At 37.4% G+C, this 23,414-nt stretch overlaps 1 protein-coding gene across 1 annotated transcript in view; it reads left to right on the forward strand.

Annotated features, from left to right (window-relative positions):
• The window catches only part of prmt5 (protein arginine methyltransferase 5), an 88,586-nt gene extending 71,281 nt beyond the window's left edge, over window positions 1-17,305 (forward strand). The window contains exons 14-16 of the mRNA XM_028793729.2: window positions 3,222-3,338; window positions 10,180-10,244; window positions 16,913-17,305. Of these exons, the coding sequence (XP_028649562.1) occupies window positions 3,222-3,338; window positions 10,180-10,244; window positions 16,913-17,065 (335 nt within the window). The 3' untranslated portion in view covers window positions 17,066-17,305. The remainder of the gene's footprint in view (window positions 1-3,221; window positions 3,339-10,179; window positions 10,245-16,912) is intronic.
• The last annotated feature ends 6,109 nt before the right edge of the window (window positions 17,306-23,414 follow it).

Below are 23,414 nucleotides of genomic sequence, written 5' to 3' on the forward strand. Positions count from 1 at the left end.
TCTTATTTGCATGTCTGTGAACAGTTTCTACAAAAGAACTTGCAATGTATGACAATCCTAGAAATGGCAGTGGAGATTGGATATCTGAATGTTTGTGTATTTGCTTGCTGGCTGATACACTTGTTGAAAGAAAAACACAACATTTTTCAAATGTTTTCTCATACCTGCAATAATGTTCTACTGTTGAAGGGGTCAACTTTCTTCACTGTATTGAAACATGAGCAAAACTGGTTTCATTACTTTCATCTAGATACTAAATGACAGCAAATAGAGTGGCATCATGTAACATCACACAGGAGACCAAATCAATAACCTTTAACTGTCTTTTGGGTAGAAATGTGTATTATTTATTTTTATTTTTTCAGCAGAAGAAACCATCAATACTACTCTTCCAGCAGATGTTCCAAAAGTTCCTTAGTATATCATAACACAGATGTCCTGAAGAAAAAGATCATTCTGCAGTATACCAACGCATAGCCCCATTCTATATGTTGTGAGAAGCAGCCCGGACACAGACAGACGGACATCATATTTTTGCCCAACACACGTTTATTTACACTATTTACAAGGTCCAGTACACACAAACCCAGTGCCTCCAGCACCAATCCCCCAAAGTCCAGGCCTCTTCTTCCAGTGCCTGCTTCCTTCAGGCCGCCTCCACTCCTCTCCAACACGACTCTCGTCCACTTCTACCCGACTGCAGTCCCTCTTTGAAGGGAGGTGGCCCCTTTTATACACACCCGGATGGGCTCCAGTGCTTCCCGACATTTCACCGTGGACACTCCCCTGTGTGGCGGAAGTGCCGGCTGTTCTCCCGGAAGCCCTCCGGGTGTCCCCAGTTTTCTTCCCCCCAGCACTTCCGGGTGTGGCGGAAGTGCTGAGGTCCAGGGCTCTCCAGGCACTGGGGCACCCCTCTGGCAGTGACCACGGGCCCCTACAGGGTTGAGCTTCCCAGCTCTGTACCCGCAGCCCCCAAAAGAACCAGGGTGGTCGCCCCCTCGTGATCCGGAGGAGGCATGAGCCCTCCTCCTGTTCTCCTGGGCGTCCCGGCTGGGTGCCACCCCCAGCCGCGTGCCACAATGTCTATATTTGTATTGAATTGAAAATAACAGCAGGGTAGTTATCTCTCTTTCACTCTTAGAATACTTTTTGTTTGGCATCATAAATTATCGTATTTGAAACCAGCACTGATAAGGCTATCTAGGCAGCAGTTGTCAGACAAATGGAGTAAACTGTAAGGGGGTCTTCACACTTTTGCAGAGAGGCAAACGAAGATGTATAGATTTAATTGATTATATAGTCCTTACTTGTACTTATTTTTATTGAATTATACAATTAAACTCCTTATTTTTTAACAGAACCCTAATATATAAATTTGTCATTTGTTTACATATTACAGTATGATAACAAAGTTGCTATAATGTCTTTTTATAATTCTTTTAATTTTAAAACTCACTGCACATCCTCATTCTTACAGGTTACAAGCTTTGTGAAGGGTTGTACATGCAGCTAAAATTCTATCCGTGCTTAGGATTTTAAGTCTTTCATTCTGTTATTAAAACAGTGTAGTAGAGAAAGTGATCCAGTGCTTTGAAAGCAGCCAATTTAGGTGGTTTAGACATCTAAAGAGAATTTTACAGAGTGCATCCCAGTACAGGTGTTTAGACATGGAGAATTCCCCAGAGGTAGCTGGAAGCATTTACTGTGGTTAGGGGAGTCTGGATTATATTTTCTGTGCTAATCATATGCCAGACTAATGTACATAGTTAGCTTTTAAGAGATGCAGCAATAATACACTGCTCTGGTTAATAGACTTGGCCCTGGAGATTCCTGTTACTACAGGCTTTTATTCGTGCTGTTTCTCTAATCATGGGAAAATCCATACTTTACTTGATTTATGAATTAAGAATCTCTATAACCCTGTAATAGAAAAGGCAGGTTCAGAAAATAGTGAGTCAAAGGGCTGATAAACAAGTTTTTGCCATCAAGTTCACAAACTGATATGAACTAGATCCATTCACAATCCACAGACAGGTTCATTCTGGGAGCTTGACTGTATAAGGCTTTTGTTACCTGTTTTAGGGGCTATAGTTTTTAATACATATAAATAATTTCCAGATGTCTCTGTTTGATTTAGCTCGTGAAATATCCATCTTTCACTTGTTTTTTATTTTGTTGTCCATCTTTTTTTTTCTTCTAGCACAGCTGCCTCGTGTACTGTCAGCCGCATGCCTTTAAGTTGCCTTGTGACACAATGTAGAATGTAATTGGAAAGGAGGTGGGAATGAGCCCAGAGGAAAAATATTCAATTCAGAATTGAATTGGATCCTCTTTAGGCCTTTGCCGCCCTTGCGCCAGTCCTCAGTGATGTGAGCCTGATTTTCATAAAAGTCCTTTATGTATTTCAGTACAGCTGGCTTTGCAAATATTTCAGTAGTTAATTTAATGCAGTGGTTTGTCATTGAGAGTACAATTTTTCCAGAAAGACTAAAAATGTAGGATAGCATAATATTGTCCATTGTGGTAATAAGTAACTGAGAATTTTGAGATATTTATGTGGTGTGTGTTTGGAATGCTTTTTAAAAATTGTGCCGATCTGTTCCCCAGCACCTAGACCTGTTGATTTGATTGAAAACGTGTTGAAGTACATACTAAGGTGGAATCACAAATTTCACAAAATGCAAAGAAAAAACACCTTCTTCAATATGATTTGATATTACAGAATAAATCTAGAAATGTTGTTCCATATATAAACTGTTTTTGAATCTGTGGCTTAGTTGTTTGCAGTTGTTTAATTGATGATTTGAAGAAGAGAGAAAGTGATCCATTTGTTTACAACAAAACTTTTTCAATCATCCAGATAGCCCTAGTTGCAACAAAATGTGATAAAGAAATTAACCAGTAAACAGTGATAAATATTAATGAGGACGGCATTGTTTGTCATTTCTTTAATCTGGATTTATGTTCCATTTTGTCACATGGAAAGTTGAGCTATCCTAATTAAGTAGGTATGAATCAACATGCTTAAATTTTTCTGCATTTTAACATTGTTTAACTCCCAAGTTGTAGTAAATATTGTAAGTGAGATGTAAATTACACACTTTTATTTTAAAGTAAGATTTTTAATAATTTTGCTGTAACCTTTCTGTCTTCTAATTTGTTTGAAATATACAATGTGTGTGTGTTATGTGTCACGTCATATTATTTCCTTGTCTCCTCAGACCCAATCATTGATAACAACAGATACTGTGTTCTCAAGTTTCCAGTGCAGTGCAACACAGTTCTTCATGGTTTTGCTGGCTATTTTGAAACATGTTTGTACAAGGATGTCACACTGAGTAAGTGGACCAAGAAAAAACATTTTTACTATTTTCTTGTATTTAATGACTAGCAAAATACCTGCGCTTCGCAGCGGAGAAGTAGTGTGTTAAAGAGGTTATGAAAAAAAAAGGAAACATTTTAAAAATAACGTAACATGATTGTCAATGTAATTGTGTTGTCATTGTTATGAGTGCTGCTGTGTTTTATATATATAAAATACACACACACACATATAAACATATATATACATATACACATATATATACATATCTACATATATATATATATATATATATATATATATATATATATATATATATATATATATATATATATATATATATATATATATATATATACACATCCACATATCAACATATATATATACACATATATACACACACACGCTTTATGGGTGATGATTGTTTTACTCTTTTTATCTTTATTTTATTTTATTGTAGAATCAACTCCTATCTGCGCACAGCAGGGCAGCCGTGGGCGGATGCGTATGGTGTATTCACTCCATGTTATCGTGCATTGCGCTGTCAGTGGTATTTTGATAAAAGAATTTGAACAACATATAAGAAGCGTATAAATTATGAAACAGTAAAACATTAACATTTAAGAAGTAAAGTTACATTAAGTACTACTGCAGTGCCTTCGGGTATACCTCATTTTTTGTTTGCCCATTACATGCTTAAATGTATACATTTTTTGGTGCACCTACTGGAGAACACGCGACATATAACCGAGCGTGGGAGAAGCATGGATTTTAAACACGCGTTGAGTTCATCTGCTGGTCTCCCTCGTGGAATAACTGGTAATGTTTGACTAAAATGTACAGCGAGTAAAACGACATTACCTCTTATTTTTTTTTTTACGATCTCTGAGATCTTGCTTTTTTCGGTTCAAGGCTTCATAAGCTCTTTTATGTTGTATGGTGTACTTATCACAAACCATCATCTTTGAATGTTGCAAGACTTTCGCCTTGTATGTAGATCGGGGTAATTACATTCATTGCATTCCTAGTCTGAATGACAATCTGATTGTATGGGTGGTTACCTGGCCCTGTAGGGTTGCCACCCGTCCTTTAAAATACGGAATCGTGCCACGTTTGAGAATGAAATTGCGCGTCCCGTTTTGAATCAATACTGGACGGGATTTATCCCGTATTTTTTTTATCATTTTTTTTTTAAAGCAGCGTCTCATGCAAATCATCCCACACGCATTTTATGAAGATGCCTCCTTTCCTACTTTTGATTGGGTAATACTTGATGTCATCGTTAGTTTGATTGGTGTTTTTAACTGTCCAGTGAGGAGGGCATGTCTTTTAAGTAGAGTCTGCAAAGTGTTGGCACTGAGATGTGGCGTCAGCGCCATAGTTGAAGCCCCTAACGTTGCGGTCAGCAAGTCGGCTAACATCCGCCATGTGCCGTCTTTCAGTTGCGAGAAGCAGATCATAGAATGGTTGAAACTGTTGCCCCTAACGTTGCGCCACGGCGTGTGGTTCGTTTATACCTCGTGTCTTCTCATTAAACTTTTATCTGGCGAATATGTTATTGCAATCCGCAGTGGGAGCGTTTCTATAAACTTAATTTAAACTTACGCTTTACACCGTGCTTTGTTTCCCTTATGAACATGCTTGTATGCTTAACTCGCTCCGTTCTCAATTGTTTAATTAATTTTTTGCTCTTCGCTGTTTGCGGCTGTTCCTCCATTTCCCCCTACTTCGTTCTTTTATCTCGCGAATATGTTATTGCAATCCTTAACGGGAGCGTTTCAATAAAGTGATTGAAAATAGTTTAGCATTTACCTTTTTAGTAAAAGGCGAGCTTTTAAGCCTGAGAAATCACCCCGTAAATGCACACGTTTAATTGGACATGTGTTAATATGTATGGTTACACAGTATTAAAAGACAGTGAACAACGTCAGTTACCTTTCTTCCCGCGTTTGATAAAAGGTGAGCTTTTAAGCCTGAGAAATCACCCCGTAAATGCACACGTTTAATTGCACATGTGTTAATATGTATGCTTACACAGTATTAAAAGACAGTCAAAAATTAACGTCATTTACCGTTGTTCCCGCGTGTGACTCGTGCTGTAAATGTCTTCCTTGTTTTTAGTTCACGTGATTATGTAGGAGGCGTGATGACGCGATACGTGACTCCGCCTCCTCCATTACAGTGTATGGACAAAAAATATGTTCCAGTTATGACCATTACTCTTTGAATTTCGAAATGAAACCTGCCTAACTTTTGTAAGTAAGCTGTAAGGAATGAGCCTGCCAAATTTCAGCCTTCCACCTACACGGGAAGTTGGAGAATTAGTGATGAGTGAGTCAGTCAGTGAGTGAGTGAGTCAGTCAGTCAGTCAGTCAGTGAGGGCTTTGCCTTTTATTATTATAGATTGGTACTAATTTGAACATAACATAGGTACATGCAATTACAAATTTGTTCAAAAGTTTGATAGACCCTTAAGTGATTTTGACCTTAATGGTTTAAGCAACCTTCAAGACATTTCGATTTTTAACAAAATCTACAAGCACTTGTCAGAAAGATGTATCTCTCATCGTATAAAGGGTTTTAGGAACCATCTACTAATGATTTTTTTATTTTTCTGATCGCTGTAGAAAAGTATTGATCAATGTCAATGTACTGATTCTCTCCTTGTATTGTTACTGCTGGTTTAGACTCCAACTCTGGCAGCTATAGTTTGAATTATTTAATTATTGATGGATAAAACATCGGGTTTAGTTTTATTCACAACCCCAAATCGGAAAAAGTTGGTATGGTATGTAAAATACAAATAAAAGAAAGTGATTGTTTCTTTGACATTTATTTCATTGCAGACAGTATCAACCCAAGATATTTCATGTTTTGTTTGATCACCTTCATTTTATTGGTTAATATGCATCCATTCCTGCATTTCAGGCATGTAAAACATTCCAAAAAAAGTTAGGGCCAGTAATGAGGTAAAATAATTAATGATGTGATTTCAAACAGGTGATTGTAATCATGAATTGGTACGAAAACAGTATCCACAAAAGTCTTGAGTCTTTAAGGAGCAAAGATGGGCAAAGGATCACCAGTTTGTCAATAATTGCATGCGAAAATTATTGAAATGTTTACAAACAATGTTCCTCACAGAAGCATTGGAAGGGATTTGCATATTTGTCCCTCTACAGTACATAATATCCTTAAACAATTCAAGAAATCTGGAGGAATTTCAATGCATAAAGGGCAAATGTACAAGCCTAAGTTAACACCTGTGATCTCTGATACCTCAGACGGCACTGCCTCAAGAACCGTCACGCATCAATAGCTGATAATAACCATATGGACAAGGGATTACTTTGACAAGCATTACGGTTCTGAGTTACATTCACAAATCCCACATAAAACTTTACTGTGCAATAGAGCAGCCGTAAGTCAACCATGTCCAGAAGCAACATCGACTTCTCTGGGCTCGGAAACGTGTATTGTGGGCAGAAAAATCAGTACTCCAGATCATTTTGGAAGAAATGGACACCATGTCCTCTAGACAAAAGATGAAAAGGACTATCCAGACTGTTTATTTGTGTATATACAGTTAGTTTCATAAATATTTGGACAGACACAATTTTTTTCTAATTTTGGTTCTGTACATTACCACAGTGAATTTTAAATGACACAACTCAGATGCAGTTGAAGTGCAGACTTTCAGTTTTAATTCAGAGGGGTGAACAAAACGATTGCATAAAAATGTGAGGCAACTAAAGCATTTTTTAACACAATCCCTTCATTTCAGGGGCTCAAAAATAATTGGACAATTGACTCAAAGGCTATTTCATGGGCAGGGGTGGGCAAGTCCGTCGCTATGTCATTATCAATTAAGCAGATAAAAGGCCTGGAGTTGATTTGAGGTATGATGCTTGCATGTGGAAGATTTTGCTGTGAACAGACAACATACGGTCAAAGGAGCTCCCCATGCAGGTGAAAGAAGCCATCTTTAAGCTGCGAAAACAGAAAAAACCCATCCGAGAAATTGCTACAATATTACGAGTGGCAAAATCTACAGTTTGGTACATCCTGAGAAAGAAAGCAAGCACTGGTGAACTCAGCAATGCAAAAAGACCTGGACGTCCACGGAAGACAACAGTGGTGGATGATCGCAGAATCATTTCCATGGTGAAGAGAAACCCCTTCACAACAGCTAACCAAGTGCACAACACTCTCCAGGGGGTAGGCATATCGATATCCAAGTCTACCAAAAAGAGAAGACTGCATGAAAGTAAATAAAGAGGGTGCACTGCAAGGTGCAAGCCACTCATAAGCCTCAAGATTAGAAAGGCTAGATTGGACTTTGCTAAAGAACATCTAAAAAAGCCAGCACAGTTCTGGAAAAACATTCTTTGGACAGATGAAACCAAGATCAACCTCTACCAGAATGATGGCAAGAAAAGCAAAAGCATACCACATCATCTGTAAAACATGGTGGAGGCAGTGTGATGGCTTGGGCTTGCATGGCTGCCAGTGGCACTGGGACACTAGTGTTTATTGATGATGTGACACACGACAGAAGCAGCCGAATGAATTCTGAGGTATTCAGAGACATACTATCTGCTCAAATCCAGCTAAATGCAGTCAAATTGATTGGGCGGCGTTTCATGATACAGATGGACAATGATTCAAAACATACAGCCAAAGCAACCCAGGAGTTTATTAAAGCAAAGAAGTGGAAAATTCTTGAATGGCCAAGTCAGTCCCCTGATCTTAACCCAATTGAGTGTGCATTTCACTTGTTGAAGACTAAACTTCGGACACAAAGGCCCACAAACAAACAGCAACTGAAAGCCGCTGCAGTAAAGGCCTGGCAGAGCATTAAAAAGGAGGAAACCCAGCATCTGGTGATGTCCATGAGTTCAAGACTTCAGGCTGTCATTGCCAGCAAAGGGTTTTCAACCAAGTATTAGAAATGAAGAACATTTTATTTCCATCCATCCATTTTTTAACCCGCTGAATCCGAACACAGGGTCACGGGGGTCTGCTGGAGCCAATCCCAGCCACATTTTATTTCCAGGTATTTAATTTGTCCAATTACTTTTGAGCCCCTGAAGTGAAGGGATTGTGTTAAAAAAATGTTTTAGTTGCCTCACATTTTTATGCAATCGTTTTGTTCACCCCACTGAATTAAAGCTGAAAGTCTGCACTTCAACTGCATCTGAGTTGTTTCATTTAAAATTCATTGTGGTATTGTGCAGAAACAAAATTAGAAAAAAGTTGTCTCTGTCCAAATATTTATGGACCTAACTGTATATATAATTTGAACAGTAATAAAGGTTAAAGTGTTTACGTGTTTAACATACTCTGTGAATTTATAGAAGTATATTTCATTTAAAGCTCATGGGACCCTATAATGTATGCTGCCATTAGGTACATCTACACTTCTATTTCTGTTTTCATAATATAATATCAAACACAACTAAAACATGTTGAACTATTCTGAATTTTCATTTTAAATAAGTATTCTACAATCCATCTACATTTCTTTTATTACAGAAGGAGGGATAGCAAGCAAACCTTATGCGAGAAGCTGTGCTGTTCTAACTACAGCAGAAAATTCCTGAAGTTATAAAGACATACAGTATATACGAAACAACAGGCAGAGAGCAACTTAAACTAAACAACTTATCATATAATCAAATTATAGTCATTTTAGGGTGTAAATGAACATATTAGTTAGAAAACAAATTTTCTACTTTTAAACACTATTCGGTTATCAAATACCAATACATTTTCAGGCTAGATAGACATCAAATAAAAAAAAAATGTGTTTTGCTTTGCATTCCCTCCTTATAGTTTGTTTATTTGGAGCATTAGCCAATGGCTCTATTTTTAAGAATCAGGACGGAATAAACTAAGTGTACATAGGAGCTTGTAGACACTGCAGCTGAACATAATGAGTGGTTTTTGCAGAGGTTACTTACATGTATTTGTGACCATACAGAATTATATATTCACTATTAAACTGCATATTCCAGATTAAACATTTCCTTCTGTGCAACTGTGCATAAACCATATAAATGCCAGGACACTACTTGAATAAAAAACGGAACATTTGGGATCACTGCAGCAGTGGTAACTTTTGCAGTGCATGGGAATGTATGAGGATTGCATTTTGTTATGTACCAGAAACAAGTATTGTTTCTGCATTCCCACAGATGATGGGGCACAAAAACACTGCTACAGGGATTGCTACATCTATGCATGGTGGAAAAAGAGGGGAAAAATGTAGTACTTGTTCTCGGCATATCAGTGATAGAATGGCTGAAATGTCTTGCAATATCCTGTTGTTTTTCTCCCACCTCTAGTGGCATATGTGATTCTCCAAAGCTAACCCTATAGCTAGTTCCATATTATGCTGTTTTCTTGTTATAGTTGTCTTTAGTACTAGGTCTTGCTATAAGAACATATACAAAGGAGATTTGACCAGACAATTCATCAGTCATATTTGACTAGCTATTAGCTAAATGGCTACAGAACATCATCTAGTCTGTTCATAAATAGGTCTTGATATCCATGACTGTGTTGCTATTCTGTTTTTTTAAGGGAATATCACTGTTGTCAAGAAGTCATTGTTTGTTATCTTGAATAGTCTTTCATCCATTCATTTTCAAATCTGCGTATTCAGTGGATGTGGGGGAGCCTGTACCTTTCCCAGCATCACTGAACACATGGCAGGAACCACCACTGGACAGGGTATCAATTAAATGAAATACAAACACTTTTTTTGGATGCACAAGCATCACTATTGGTTTTAAAAGAAAATTGCATGTGAGGTTTTTTAGATTGCTGCAAAATCTCTCTTTGTTCACCCTTAGGTATTCGTCCACAAACTCACTCTCCTGGGATGTTTTCTTGGTTCCCTATTCTTTTCCCTATAAAGGTAAGATATAAAATTGTAAGGATATTAACATAATTAAGTTTAAATGCAAGAAAATTAATTGTATGTCATTACATTACTATGTTGCAATACTACCCATTTAAGGTGCAAAAACATATGCAGGTAGTCCCCAGGTTACGGACACCCGACCTACAACATACGAACGGGGCCGCAGCTGCAACACATGCCACTCAGTAACTGCCTCTCCGTCATCTTCGGCCCAGGGACGCTGCAAGCGGTAGCTGGAGGGGGTCGATTTTGCTGCTCGCGCAGTGTAGTGTCCGTCGGGCGGCTCCCAGGGGCAAGCGGTTTCACTGCCCGACCCCCGCTGCAAGTGGTGACCCTGTTGTGGCTGAACGGTGGCCATTGAGGGTGAATGGAGAGGTGGAGGGTAGCATTGTAGTGTGCCTTGGATGGCTGCGTGTTGAAAGGGGGCAGTGGTGTGGCGGGACACTGCAGGCAGCATACTGTAGTGGAGGTGACTGTGATGTGAGCTGGTGATGAACCGCCCCTCGCTGCCCCCATTCATTCTCAATAGCAAGCCTGCTTGTACTGTTAACGCACATAGCAGGAAGTTGTCTCTTGTCAGTACAGGGTGGTCCAGATCTAATTCTGCAGATCCAGATCATCTAGATGACTATGATTTATGCGGGGACGATTCCAGTTCGGCACGAAGACGATTCTTCGTGTCGTCAGTTTGCACACTTCTCGATGGTCCGGGATTTTTCGGGTGATTTTCTATGTAATAAAGTGAAGAAGTTATAGCGTAATGAAAATTGCATAATTAGATCTGGACCACCCTATAGATCAGACATGTTGACAAGTGGTGCCTAATCTGCTGTGATAGCGTGTACAGTGCTGTACAGAAGAGCTCATCTTAACCTTTTGTCTTCACCCTTCAAGAATGTCTCTGAAACACAAATCTGATGCAAGTACTGGTGCTACAGTAAAGAAGAGAAAAACCATCACCATTGAAAATAAAGTAGAAATAATAAAAAGGTCAGAAAGAGGTGAAACTCCATATTCATTGGCGAAGCACTTGGTTACAGTTGGTCAACAATAACATTTATTAAAGTAATGTACCTGTTCCGACTTGCATACAAATTCAACTTAAGTACAAACCTACAGTCCCTATCTCGTACGTAACCCGGGGACTGCCTGTATAGCAAATCCTTTTAAAAAGTAGTTTCCAAATTAAATGACAAATTGACCTCATAGTTATAGTTTAACACTGACATATACAGTGCAATTCCTATTTTCCTGTTTCATTGTGTATTATAGTAATAATACAAGTCCTTGCACTAGCAACATAGAGATTCTGTTAATAAGAAGGATTCAGAGTGCACATTTTCTTTATGAGTAACTAGCTTTTCTTCCAACTACAGACATTGCCTGGTATAAATGTGACTTTTAGTTTAATAGGAAAATTTAGAACTGGAGAAAAGAGACAAGTGTGTAGTCTGAAATTAAACTGGCACATGCAAGATTTTACAAAGGTGCAGTTTTTTTTACTTTTTCATGCACTAAAAAATTATGTGCATGAACAAAGGGCCACTCCTCTCTCTCTTACCACATCTGGCAACCTCCCAAATTCAATTGCTTGGAGGAAAAACCTCAACAAAAACTACTCTTGTAGCACCAAGCATTCTTTGATTACATCTACTGTAGCAGGAAATGTCAAAACAATTAAGTAATACTGTATATTTAAATATAGCAAGGTAGTTATCTATTGCATTTTCTAGTAGCTAATCTAAAATATCCCATATTTATCAACAGTTGGTCTGAATTTATATTACATTCTGCAGGTGACTTAAATGATTAATCTCATTTATGTGATTGCACCCTGACTGTGCCTTTGTATTTTATGTGCTTTAACTTGTACAGTGTCACTTTCTCAATGTGGTCATGCATCTGATGTCTATGAATCTATATGACTCCAGCACAAGCCTCATTGGGAGGTGAAACTTGTTTCATCAGCACTTGTTGCAAGGTGGAAGTCTGAAATTAGCCCCTCATATTGCTAAATGTAGCATGAAACCCACTCTAACATTGTGGTAGTGTGCACTATGATGATACAGATCTCCTTTTATAACTTAAGTCTAGAAGTCAGTCAATCAAACTTTACTCCTTTTATTGAGCTAACATTATAAAGCACATTAAAAACACACAAGAATATAGTTTGAAGCAATTAATATAGTGCTCTCACAGATGATGCCTTTACCTGTTTTGGAAATATTCTAGTACACATGGCTGGGAAATTGAAGTTTGTTTTTTTTTTGTGTGTGTGTGTGTGGTTTTTTTTTATGGTCAGGTGCTAAGGAAAGTCTGGGAAAAATTCCCCCTGGCAATTGATGATACCCATGTAAATAACTGATGAAAATCAAAACAGCATGCTTTTGTTGAATGTTCTGCTATTAAAAGGTGATTAATTTCAGGGCTAAATTAGAATGTCTTGCTTTTTGAAACCACAGTATTAAAATATTTTAATAGATTTAAATAAAATATTCTAAAATCTATATTGCTCTGCTTAAGAGGGTACAAATCTTACGTCATTGACATACACTGCTGCCAAAATTGTCACTGCTAACTTATTGTATTTTATTAACTATGGTCTAATCTTCTGAAGTACCAGTATATGTCCTGTAATCATTACTAAAACCACTGTCAGCCTGCAGCCCATCTACATTACAAAATCATTTACTTCAAGGATAATTGTATGAATCACAGTAAGATTACACTTTTTAAAATATATTGAAATGTCTGAAATGGGCACTAATTGAGATTACAGTAATCCTTCACTTATCGCGGGAGATAGGTTCCAAGGCCAACCGCGATATCTGAATTTCCGCGAAGTAGGGACACCATATTTATTTAATTATTTAACGTGTATTTGGATGTTTTTAAACCCTCCCTGTATTGTTTACAACCCACCCTTTACTCTAGTAATAACAGGGACAACTGCTAAGCAATGTGAAATCAGTAGATAAGTTTACACTTACTGTATAGCGAAGTACACGTAGCAGCTTGTAGGAGGTCATGACGTTGTCGACCTTGTTGCAAAGATTCCTAAAGCAGATTCCATCCGGACTACTGCCTTATCACGTCCACTTGCAACTCGTTTTGTGCCCTGGTTAAAGGACACTGCGGCCGTAGATCTTATATGCTTTTCCTCCTTTTTAAATAAAAAGAATCGTGGACTCATTGATGCTGTGATGGTGTCCTGCAGCGGTGTAGCTGTTCCCTTCCTTCAACATATCCAAAACTTTTACCTTTTCTGCAATCATTTGCATCTTGTGTTGGCGCTTGGACACGGCCCCTGAAGCAGTAGCACGTTAATGCTGAATGAGTGAGATGAGACTTCCTGGTTAATGCAGCACTCCGTCGCTGAGCCAATCAGCAGCACACAGGAACTTAACTGCATGCTCTGATTGGGTAGCTTCTCAGCCATCCGCCAATAGCATCTCTTGTATGAAATCAACTGGGCAAACCAACTTAGGAAGCAAGTACCAGAAGTAAAAAGACCCATTGTCCGCAGAAACCCGCGAAGCAGCGAAAAATCCATGTTCTATATTTAGATATGCTTACATATAAAATCCGCGAAGTCGTGAATCCGCGAAAAGTGAACCGCGAAGTAGCGAGGGATTACTGTAATTGAAGGTGAACATTTAAACTATGGTGTAGTGACCATCCTTCAGTAATATGCATCATAGTTCAAAGCTCCATTTAAAACACACTTAGATCAAAAACAGTTTTTCTACAACAAATTTTCATAGAAAACATGTAGCTTAAAGTGAGTCACAAAAACGTTAAAGAAAAAATAGACTTACAAAAAATAAATAAAATGAAATCCAAATAATAAAGAAACTTTAAAAAACATACAAACTTACACAATAAAGATAAGCAAGTAATCAATAGAAATGATAGGGTTCTTAAATATAGATTTAATTGCTAAACTCCTTTTAAGTCTATAATGATTAATAAGGACAATTCCAATGGTCTGCTCAGATGGCCCAGGTGAACAAGGAAATAAAAACTCGGCTCACAAAATGCTAGAGAAAAACCCACCTTTGTTTACAAAGCCAAAAGAACTCCCAGCCCACATTGGGCATTATATTAGAAGTGCATGTGCTAAAGTAGTTAATTACTATGATACACTACTATAGAAGATTAGACACAGTAGGTCTAGTCACAAGGTGGAGTGTCCACGTTCCTTCCCAAATCAAAGGCAGCTGCAGAGTACTTTGATCAGATGGCAACAGCCATTTTTTGCTCAGCCAGTGTTTGACAGATTTGTCTTGACTCCTGCATGCATACACCCCAGCCTATGTTTTTACGTCATTAATGGAACTGTTTCCAAGTTCAGTCCTGGGGACACCTAAAACCTCTTGTCACATTACATGACATTTCAAGTGATTTTCAGTCATAGCCTTCATTTATGTAATCTTAACAGGTTTGAGGCAGTCGATGGCACACGTCCACAAAGTCAGTCTCCTAATGTGATATAGCCAGCAACTGAGACCAACTAGTCTGCGACTTGCTACGATAAAATCAGATAGGTTTGATTTTGTGTTGAGTCGGATGAGCGGGATTTGTGTGCAGGAGAACTGATAACCAGTGAATATTCATCTGGAAATACAATGCATGGAATGTAGCGACAAGGAATAAGGAACCTGTTTTGAACCTCACAAACAGAGAAGCTTGTCTGTCTGGTGTTTTACATATTAAAACAGGATGGGAGAAGAAAAAGGGCAGAGACTGCAGTTGAACACTGCGTTGACTCCATCAAACAGCACAGGGGCTATGGACCTCACAAGTAGAAGAGAAGCTGTTTGTCTGTCTAATGTTACATATTTTACCTACCATAACAAAATGGAAAAAAGAAATGAGTCTTTGAACAGCACAGATTCCATCAAGCAGCAAGCTACTGGCTGACAGAAAAAGGGGTGAGCATGACTGTGCTGGAAGATTGGTAAATGTGACATGGGCTGTGATTTCCAGTTTTGTAATTTTCATGGTGCAGCAACAAGATCGGTGACTACAGTCTGCACTTCTGGCATAATAGCATTAGCAATAAAGTTACATAATGTGACACTGGCTTAAGGCTGCAGGTTTTTGTTCCAGTCCCCTTCACAATTACTGGGACATTTTAACTGTCTTTGATTTCATTGTTTATTAGCAACATTTTCTCTGATTTTTTTTTTTATTTACCAAATTGCAGTAGTGCAAGATTTACATTTGGAAGAAACAGAAGTATTTGTATGTTTGGCATAACTTTAAATATGTAACTTGGTTTAGTTTTCCTAATTATTTTTTCCCTGCAGACTTTTAAATGTAGTCTAATTATGGCAGTTAACAACACCGGGGCAAATGATAATAAATGCAGCAACTGCTCCCATGTCATATCTACAAGCATGTTTATTAGAAAATAAAGGCTAAAATAACCAGAACTCCAGGAAGAGTGGAATGAATTTGACCCCCCCCCCCCTCTTTTTTTTTTTAAACTTAGGCATTTGCAATAACCTTTTTTAGGCAATATTAAATATTATACATGACTAGTTTTAGGAATGTGTGCTTGGTCTCATTGTACTTGAAATGTTAAAATGTGTTTTTATTTAAAAGTATACTATTTATATATACTTTAGAATGCTTAATTAAATATTTTAACTACTCTGTGGTCCTAAAAGATTAGAAAATTTGCACTAACAGGCTTTTGTTGAATGTCAAATCTACTGGTATTCAGTTCTCACTTTTAGCTACCAGTTCTTTTTATAAATTATTAGTCTATGAATATTACTCGAGTTATCAGGTATAATAGAACAGGTTTTACATCTTTGTGGTGTAATTTGTGAAACCAAAAGATTATCAGTAATCAAGTAAGCAGCCTGTCTCACCTTGTCAGAAAAATAAGGCAACACACTGGCCTATTAAACTTTTATTTTGTTTGCAGGAGAGCAGCCATTTTGTATTAATTTTTTGGAATGCCTGAGTTGCCTCAAAAGCTTGAGTATTGTAATCTTTTTAGTTAGCCAATAAAATGTGTCATTTTGCTTGGCTTTTCTCTGTGTTCTAATATAAATGAATGTACAAAAAACCCTTTATTTTAGAAAGTAGACTTGGTTTTAGGATGCACTCTTTATCTGCTGGAGGTAATAGCAAAGAAGAGAATGAAGACAAAATGGATGGCTACACATCCTTACTCTGACGTGCTAGCATTAATTAATTTTACCCCAGCAAATTATTCTGAAGTGTGTCAAGAAATGCTGCTGGGGCTCCTTCATACTTACGACAATTTGGCTTTATAATGCCTCACTGCAACCACACTCTTAACATTAACATCCAAGTATGTTGTCCATTATTTTATTTTTAAGTTGGCATGGTTATGGTGTGCCTTTGACTGTGCCTGTGGAGAACTGGTGTCCTGTCCAGGTTTATTAATGTCTTATGCCGGGTTATGCTGGAATAGATTTCAACTTCCTACAGCCATATAATTAAGTGTGGATGGATGTTCCTAAAGTACTAAATTGGGTAAACAAATTTCAAGTATTGCAGACCTTTTCAGTCTTTCTAAGTTTTTATTAAAATTGGAGGTTGAGGTGTGTTTTTTCCCTTTTTAACTAAGATTTTTATGAGATAATACGTTAATAAATCTCATTTTAAATTTTGTTTTTCAGCAACCAATTCCCCTTTCAAAAGGGACAGATGTCTGTGTCAGATTTTGGCGTTGCAACAATGGCAAGAAAGTCTGGTACGAGTGGGGCGTGACCTCACCTGTGTGCTCTGCAATTCACAATCCAGCCGGTCGCTCATATACCATTGGTCTCTGATCAGCTTAATTTTGTTTCCTCCTACCGCACAAGGCTGTGAAGAACTGGCCCAACTTGTTACCATCATACTGTGAAACTCCATGAAATGGAGTCTATGTCACAAGTAACATCTTTTCTATACTGTATTTGACATGTATGTTTTTATGTTTCATGAGGTTTTGCAGTTTTTTTTAATGTTTCCAACACTGAATATAAATTACTTATGTTTAAAGCACGTTTTAGATTATTGAATCTTATTTAGATTTAAAAAAAAACCTTTACTGTAGTCTATTATACATTAGTTAGTATTTAATAATAAAGAAAATGTAACATTGGACCACTTCCTGTGATGCAAGTAAATACAAATATTTAAAAAATTCTGTTCAATTTCAGTTATTTTAAAAAGGATTTCTTTTTGGATTCCTTTAAATGATGTATTTTGAAATATGGTACAAATGTTTTAAGTGCAAAAAGTTTAACTGAGCATATCTCATCTTAAAATTACATGCTTCAAAATTGGACCATTGATAACGAGGTTTATAAAGAAAGAAATTACAGTTAAAGTGGTTACTATTGTATGTTTTGTATTAAATACTTTACAGTTCTTTTCCTTTGAACATTACAAAAAAATACATATTTAATACCCTTTGCAAGCAGGTGGAGAATTTAAAAATAACATCAAGTGAAATTGTTTTTGAGTTTCAAAAGCATTTTGCTTGCCTTTCCGTCTGTGACGCATAATATACACACAAAAGGTAGTTAAATCTGGTCTTGGTTGCTTCTAGCCCAAAAGGTCTGCAAGTTCCATTTTCCTTAAGCATTGTGAGCTGATTAAGTCAGTGATGACTACATGGTGAAACTGCAGGGCTGCACAAGAGTGCCAGTGAACAGGGAGGAAAAGATACAAAGTCACAATTTACATAAAGAGGTGCAAAAGTGTTAGTGACACACATCTTTCATTTACAACAACACTGGATTGAGTAACCACATCTACAATATAAAGATTGACATTGACATGGTAATGCCCGTATAGCCATTGCAGGGGGTTTAAAATATATAATAAAAGACTAACCATTGTACAGGGCACACCATAGAGTGCATTTTATAGTTGACAAGTGTAAGCACATATGGTAGGGGACTTCATTCCATTGTACAGTAGATTGATTGGATTAGACAGACAAAATTTAAACTCATGAGTATAGTATGTACCTTATTTTCCCTGTAACCCTGGATATTGCATTATGAACAAATGGGAAAGAGTGCACTGTATACCCTGAACATGCTTCTTATTCAAAGTATGCTGTGTATTTATTAATGTCCTTTGTGGTAACTCAGACTCTGCTGCTGCCTCATAGATCCAGTGTCCTGGGTTTGATTCATTGAATGCAGTCTGCCAGTCTTCCTTATTTCTGCGCAACTCTTCCTCCTAAGATGTGTTTTACCGCCTATTCAGAATTGCTTATTAACCTAGGTGAATGATTCTGGCCTTGCGCCTGATGCTCACAGATCTCCATGACTTTGAATTTGATCAGACATGCTTGAGAATGTTAAATTATATACTTTGTATGCAATTTTACTGTAGAATTTTATGACATGTGTACATTTACTATAATATTGGAGTTGATGCGATTCTCTTATCTGATTTTTTTTTCCTAGTTAAGGGTTGGTTGGGGCCAACATCTATCCTTGCATACAATTAGTTTCCTTACTAAAAAGCTGCTGGCAGAGCCATTATTTTCCATTTTTGGGTCTCTAACTAGCATACCTATTTTGGTACCCCAGCCTCCCCCAAGTTTAGAACTGGGCCCCACAAAAGGGCCCTGACACAGTCACTTATCTTGTGTAAAAAATAGCCCTGGTTATTGGTAGTATTTCCTAGTTTCAGTGTTGATTTCCTCATTCAGTTCATAACACTTGGCTGCATGTACTCTTGACGACTTTCACCCTGCACCAGTTGATTCTTCTGAATTCTGCCGACAGAGCACTAAATACAAAAATACACTATAGAAACTTAATATAATTAAGATGCCAATTACAGGGGTGTTTGGGATCTGAGACTCTCTAATTAACCATCTCAATCATAATGTGTGGAGATCCCTGTATATACATTTTAAAAACATGGTGTTTTATATATTACTGAATGCACATTACTAGGTTTGAGAGAAAATATACTCAAATACGAATTCAGAAAAAGGTGAATTTTTTTTTGCCCGTTCTACCTTTGAAATGACATGCTTCTGCCATCCATTCTAAAGCTACAGCACAGTAGCTCAGTTATCGTAATTCACATGATAAAATTGCTATCTGGGCTAATGATGCTTTGTTTAGCCTAAATAGTAAACAAAAGAAAGTCTTCAATCTGTAAATTTTGTATTTACATCTAAAAGAACAATAAAAATGCCCTAAAAGAAAACTTAGTTATTGAAGCCACCAGCACAGCTGTGGTGAAATACATATACAGTATGTTGTGAAAATTTAGCAAATATATGTGATGCTTGTCAGAAGTACAAGGTGGAGGAGGCTTTTGGTTGTAGGTGACTTATGTGTACAGTATATGATGTGATTAGACCACTTAGATGTGTAGTAGGTGTACTAAGTCAGGGGTTTTCTAACTCGGTCCAGGGGACCCACTGTGGCTGCAGGTTTTTTTTCCAGCCAGATTCATAATTGGTGACAACTGATAACACTGATCTCATTTAATTAACTATTTTTTTCCTCTTATGCTACATTCAGAAAAGCACAGCAGTATGATTTTTACATTTGTAAGACATTTAGAAATATTTCTGGTTTTACTATAGATTAAAATGCTTCACTCTCATTTGTTGATTTGGTGAAAGCAACAACATTAGCGTTAGACCAGCTAATTAGTAATTAATGGATTAATTAAACACCTGGAAAAGTAAAATCAAGATGAAAATGTTGTTAAAATGAAAAAAAAAACACATTCCCATAGAACTCCTTAGTACATTTAATTTTTTTTTTTTGTTTTGTTTTCTTTTACCACCTAAACTTAGTTTTCTAATTTCTATATTGTTCTCAAAATACAGAATCTGGGAAATGACAGTTCACTTAAGTAGCCCAGGAGTCCAATTAAAAATAGAAGCTGGTTGGAACAAAAGCCTGCAGCCACAGTGGGTCCCCATGACCAAGTCTGAGAACCCCTGTACCTAAGTGATACCATTCTACTAATTGAACGTGTATTTAGTACTATAAAGATTTCATTGTTCAGCCAACAATTGAGCACTAAGGAGACCCATTGATCAACATGGTATTTTGCACTTTGAGCATAATAATGCTTAATCTGCAAGAAGAGTTAATGAGAAGACTTCATGGACGCTGCAAGTAAGTTTGTGTTCAGCCGTTGTTGTGTTCCAGCTGGCATTGTCCAGTGTCTGCTCTGCAGAGAATTCTGAAAGGGAGCGCAACACCAGTTTCTTTACTCGGGTTGATGAAAGCCATAGAGAGAACCAAAAAAACAAATGATTTTTGCCTACAGTATTTTGGATTAATTTATATAAACATGGTTGACGGTCTTCAGGCTAAGCTGTTGATTTCTATTTCTATTACATATTTATAGTATATACTGTGAAGTGTTCAATATACATTCAGACTCTGTACTCTATCAATATTATTAAATATATATACATATACACACAGAGTGTCTGTGAAGGGGCCCGGGGTTTTCACCCAAGTGCCACTTTGGTATTGCACACTTCATGCTTCATGCATCCCTTCCCGCCTTCCTTCTCTGATATTAAACTGCACCCACAACAGATGCAGTGCAAGTCATGAATTAAGTACATGTGTGCACGCCAAAGTGTGTGTGTGTAATTCATGTCAATTGGAAATTGATAAAAGCAATAAACTCCACAACTCATGCATCCACACTCTCCAACCTTAGTCTTCGGGTTCAGCTACCAATGTAATTAAGTCAAAATACGAGTGCCATCATGTCCACTGCTAACCTAAAAGTGCGTCAATTTTCTGTTTGTTGGTCCACTTAGAAGTAAAACAGACCAAGTTTGGTAAACTTAAAAACATCAAAGGGCACATCAGCTAACATATTAGTCACTTACCATCATCCCTGGCCAATAAAGATTATTCTAACACAGCAGTGAATACGTGCTCGATGTCAGCTGCGGGAAGCTTTGCTTGTGATTTGTGCACGTGAGTGTAGTGTATGCTGCATGCTGATTGGTTGGAATGCCGTGAGCAGATTCGTTTGTTTCGATCTTCGATACTCTTCTTTCCCTCGTCCTTACTTGAAGATTCCCTTTCACTGACCGGCGCACCACTGCAAATTCTACCATGGCGTCAATTTCATCAGTCAAATAAAGAGCTGCTTTTACCCTCAGCTCTTCGTTGAGGTTTCCAAGGCACTAACTGAATTGTCGCTAACTAGCTCTGCACAGTTTCTTTCATCTCCTATAGGTGAGTGCTGTACTACTTTAAAATTATGCAATTAATTATTTTATTTCCCTAAAACAGCATTTTTTATTTTGTTTATTCGTTCACTTTAAAATTATGCAATTATTTTATTTCCCTAAAACAGCACTTTTTATTTTGTTTATTCGTTCGCCTTAACACTTGTTAACAGAATGCATAAGTATGACGCAACATTTACACTTGCCTCCTGTTATAACTGACTTTATATGCTTTATTTGATAATGTTTTCATGTTTTTATGTATAAACAAAAGTATATTCTCAATTTTCTGGTCAAATAGACCTAGTCCTTTCCAGTTTACAGTGGAAAATACATGGTAAATGTGTGAATGAATCGATGATTATGGCATCTATGTGTATATTATTATGCCCTGTTTATTCCAGCTGAGTCCTGGGGTAGTCCGGTAGGTGGCTCAGTCATTTTGGCCTGCATCATTTTAAAAGTTAGGAAATTGTCCTTTATGTGATGTCAGTCCATCACAGTACACACTGTAAACACTCAGTTACTCAGTGGGCCAGTATAGTTGCTAATTAACCAAACACATAGCATCCAAACGAGAAGGCAAACTGGGAGACTGAGGTAATTCATTTCATTTATACAGCATTTTTATAACTTACTCACTCAAAGCGCTTTACGTTGACAATGGGGAATTTCTTCAAACACCACCAATGTGTTCCATCCACCTGAATGATGCAACAGCAGCCAAATGTGTGTCACTATGCTCACTGCACATTTGTTATTAGGTGATGATGAAGTGAGTGAGATAGTTAATCACAGGATTATTAGGGGGGTCAAAAGAACCAGGCCATGGTGAGTAATTTAGCTAGGACAGCAATATTTCATGAACACCGAGTGCCCAGACCTCAGTTTTACATCTCATAGGATGTAACCATGCCAGAGTTTTAGCCCAGTATCATGAACTTATGAGGCAGCAGCGCTAACCACATTGTCACCTTGCTACCCTAGTGTGTGTATGACATGCTTTAGATATGTGATGGTGCTAATCTTAATATACAGAATGTGACATAGCTGTGTATATGAAAAATTTCCATGTCCTTATTGAAATTCAGTATTTTTGTTGATGTAAATACTGAAGTCATGGTAAATCTTGTTAGAACTTTTCTCATTTAATAAGACCTAGTAGGCAACAATATTTAAGTGATAAACAAATTGATCCTTTTTCGGGAAAAATAGTTTAAAAATGAAGTCTAAGTAGTCACAGTGGTGAAGGGTAAAGCTGCCACATCCTGGAGTCACTGTCCTAGTTGTGGGTCTTGTGCATTCTCCCCATGCATTTGTGTTTGGTTTTTTTCCCCTCTCTCTGTGGTACTTCTGGTTTTCATCTCACACCCCCAAAAAATGCAAGTTAGGTGAGACAGTGATTCCAAAATCACAAAGTGTGAATAAGAGTATATGCATTTGTGAACCCTTTAATGGACTGGTGCCCTATCTAGGGCTGTTTTGTACATTTTGCATAGTCCTGCTAGGATAATCGCCACACTATAAGATCCTGAATTATATTACTTTGGTTTGGGAATGTTATGTTATGCAAAAAAATCAGATACTTTGGTGTGCACACCCTTCATAATGGGAGTAATAACTTTGTTCAGATTTAATGACATTCCACATCAGAAGTAATTACACCCACCTGACTTCAACTGAAATGATTCTGATTGAACAGTAAAAATCAGCTGTTTCTATGAAATTGGGTTTTCTGGGATGTATAGTGCAACAACAGGGCGTTGAGTATAAAGATCTGCAATATCTTATTTCTGAAATATTCAGATTAGAAGAGGAAAACATGCAATTCTGTGAAGACCACCACTAAGAAGTGAGGGAAATCTGGCATGGCAAAGAACAATAAGGAATTTATTATAACTACTGTTCATTCCTTGAACATTATAACAATTTCAAAGTCTAAGCTC

The sequence above is a fragment of the Erpetoichthys calabaricus genome, chromosome 2, assembly GCF_900747795.2.
Source record: "Erpetoichthys calabaricus chromosome 2, fErpCal1.3, whole genome shotgun sequence".
Lineage (NCBI taxonomy): Eukaryota > Metazoa > Chordata > Cladistia > Polypteriformes > Polypteridae > Erpetoichthys > Erpetoichthys calabaricus.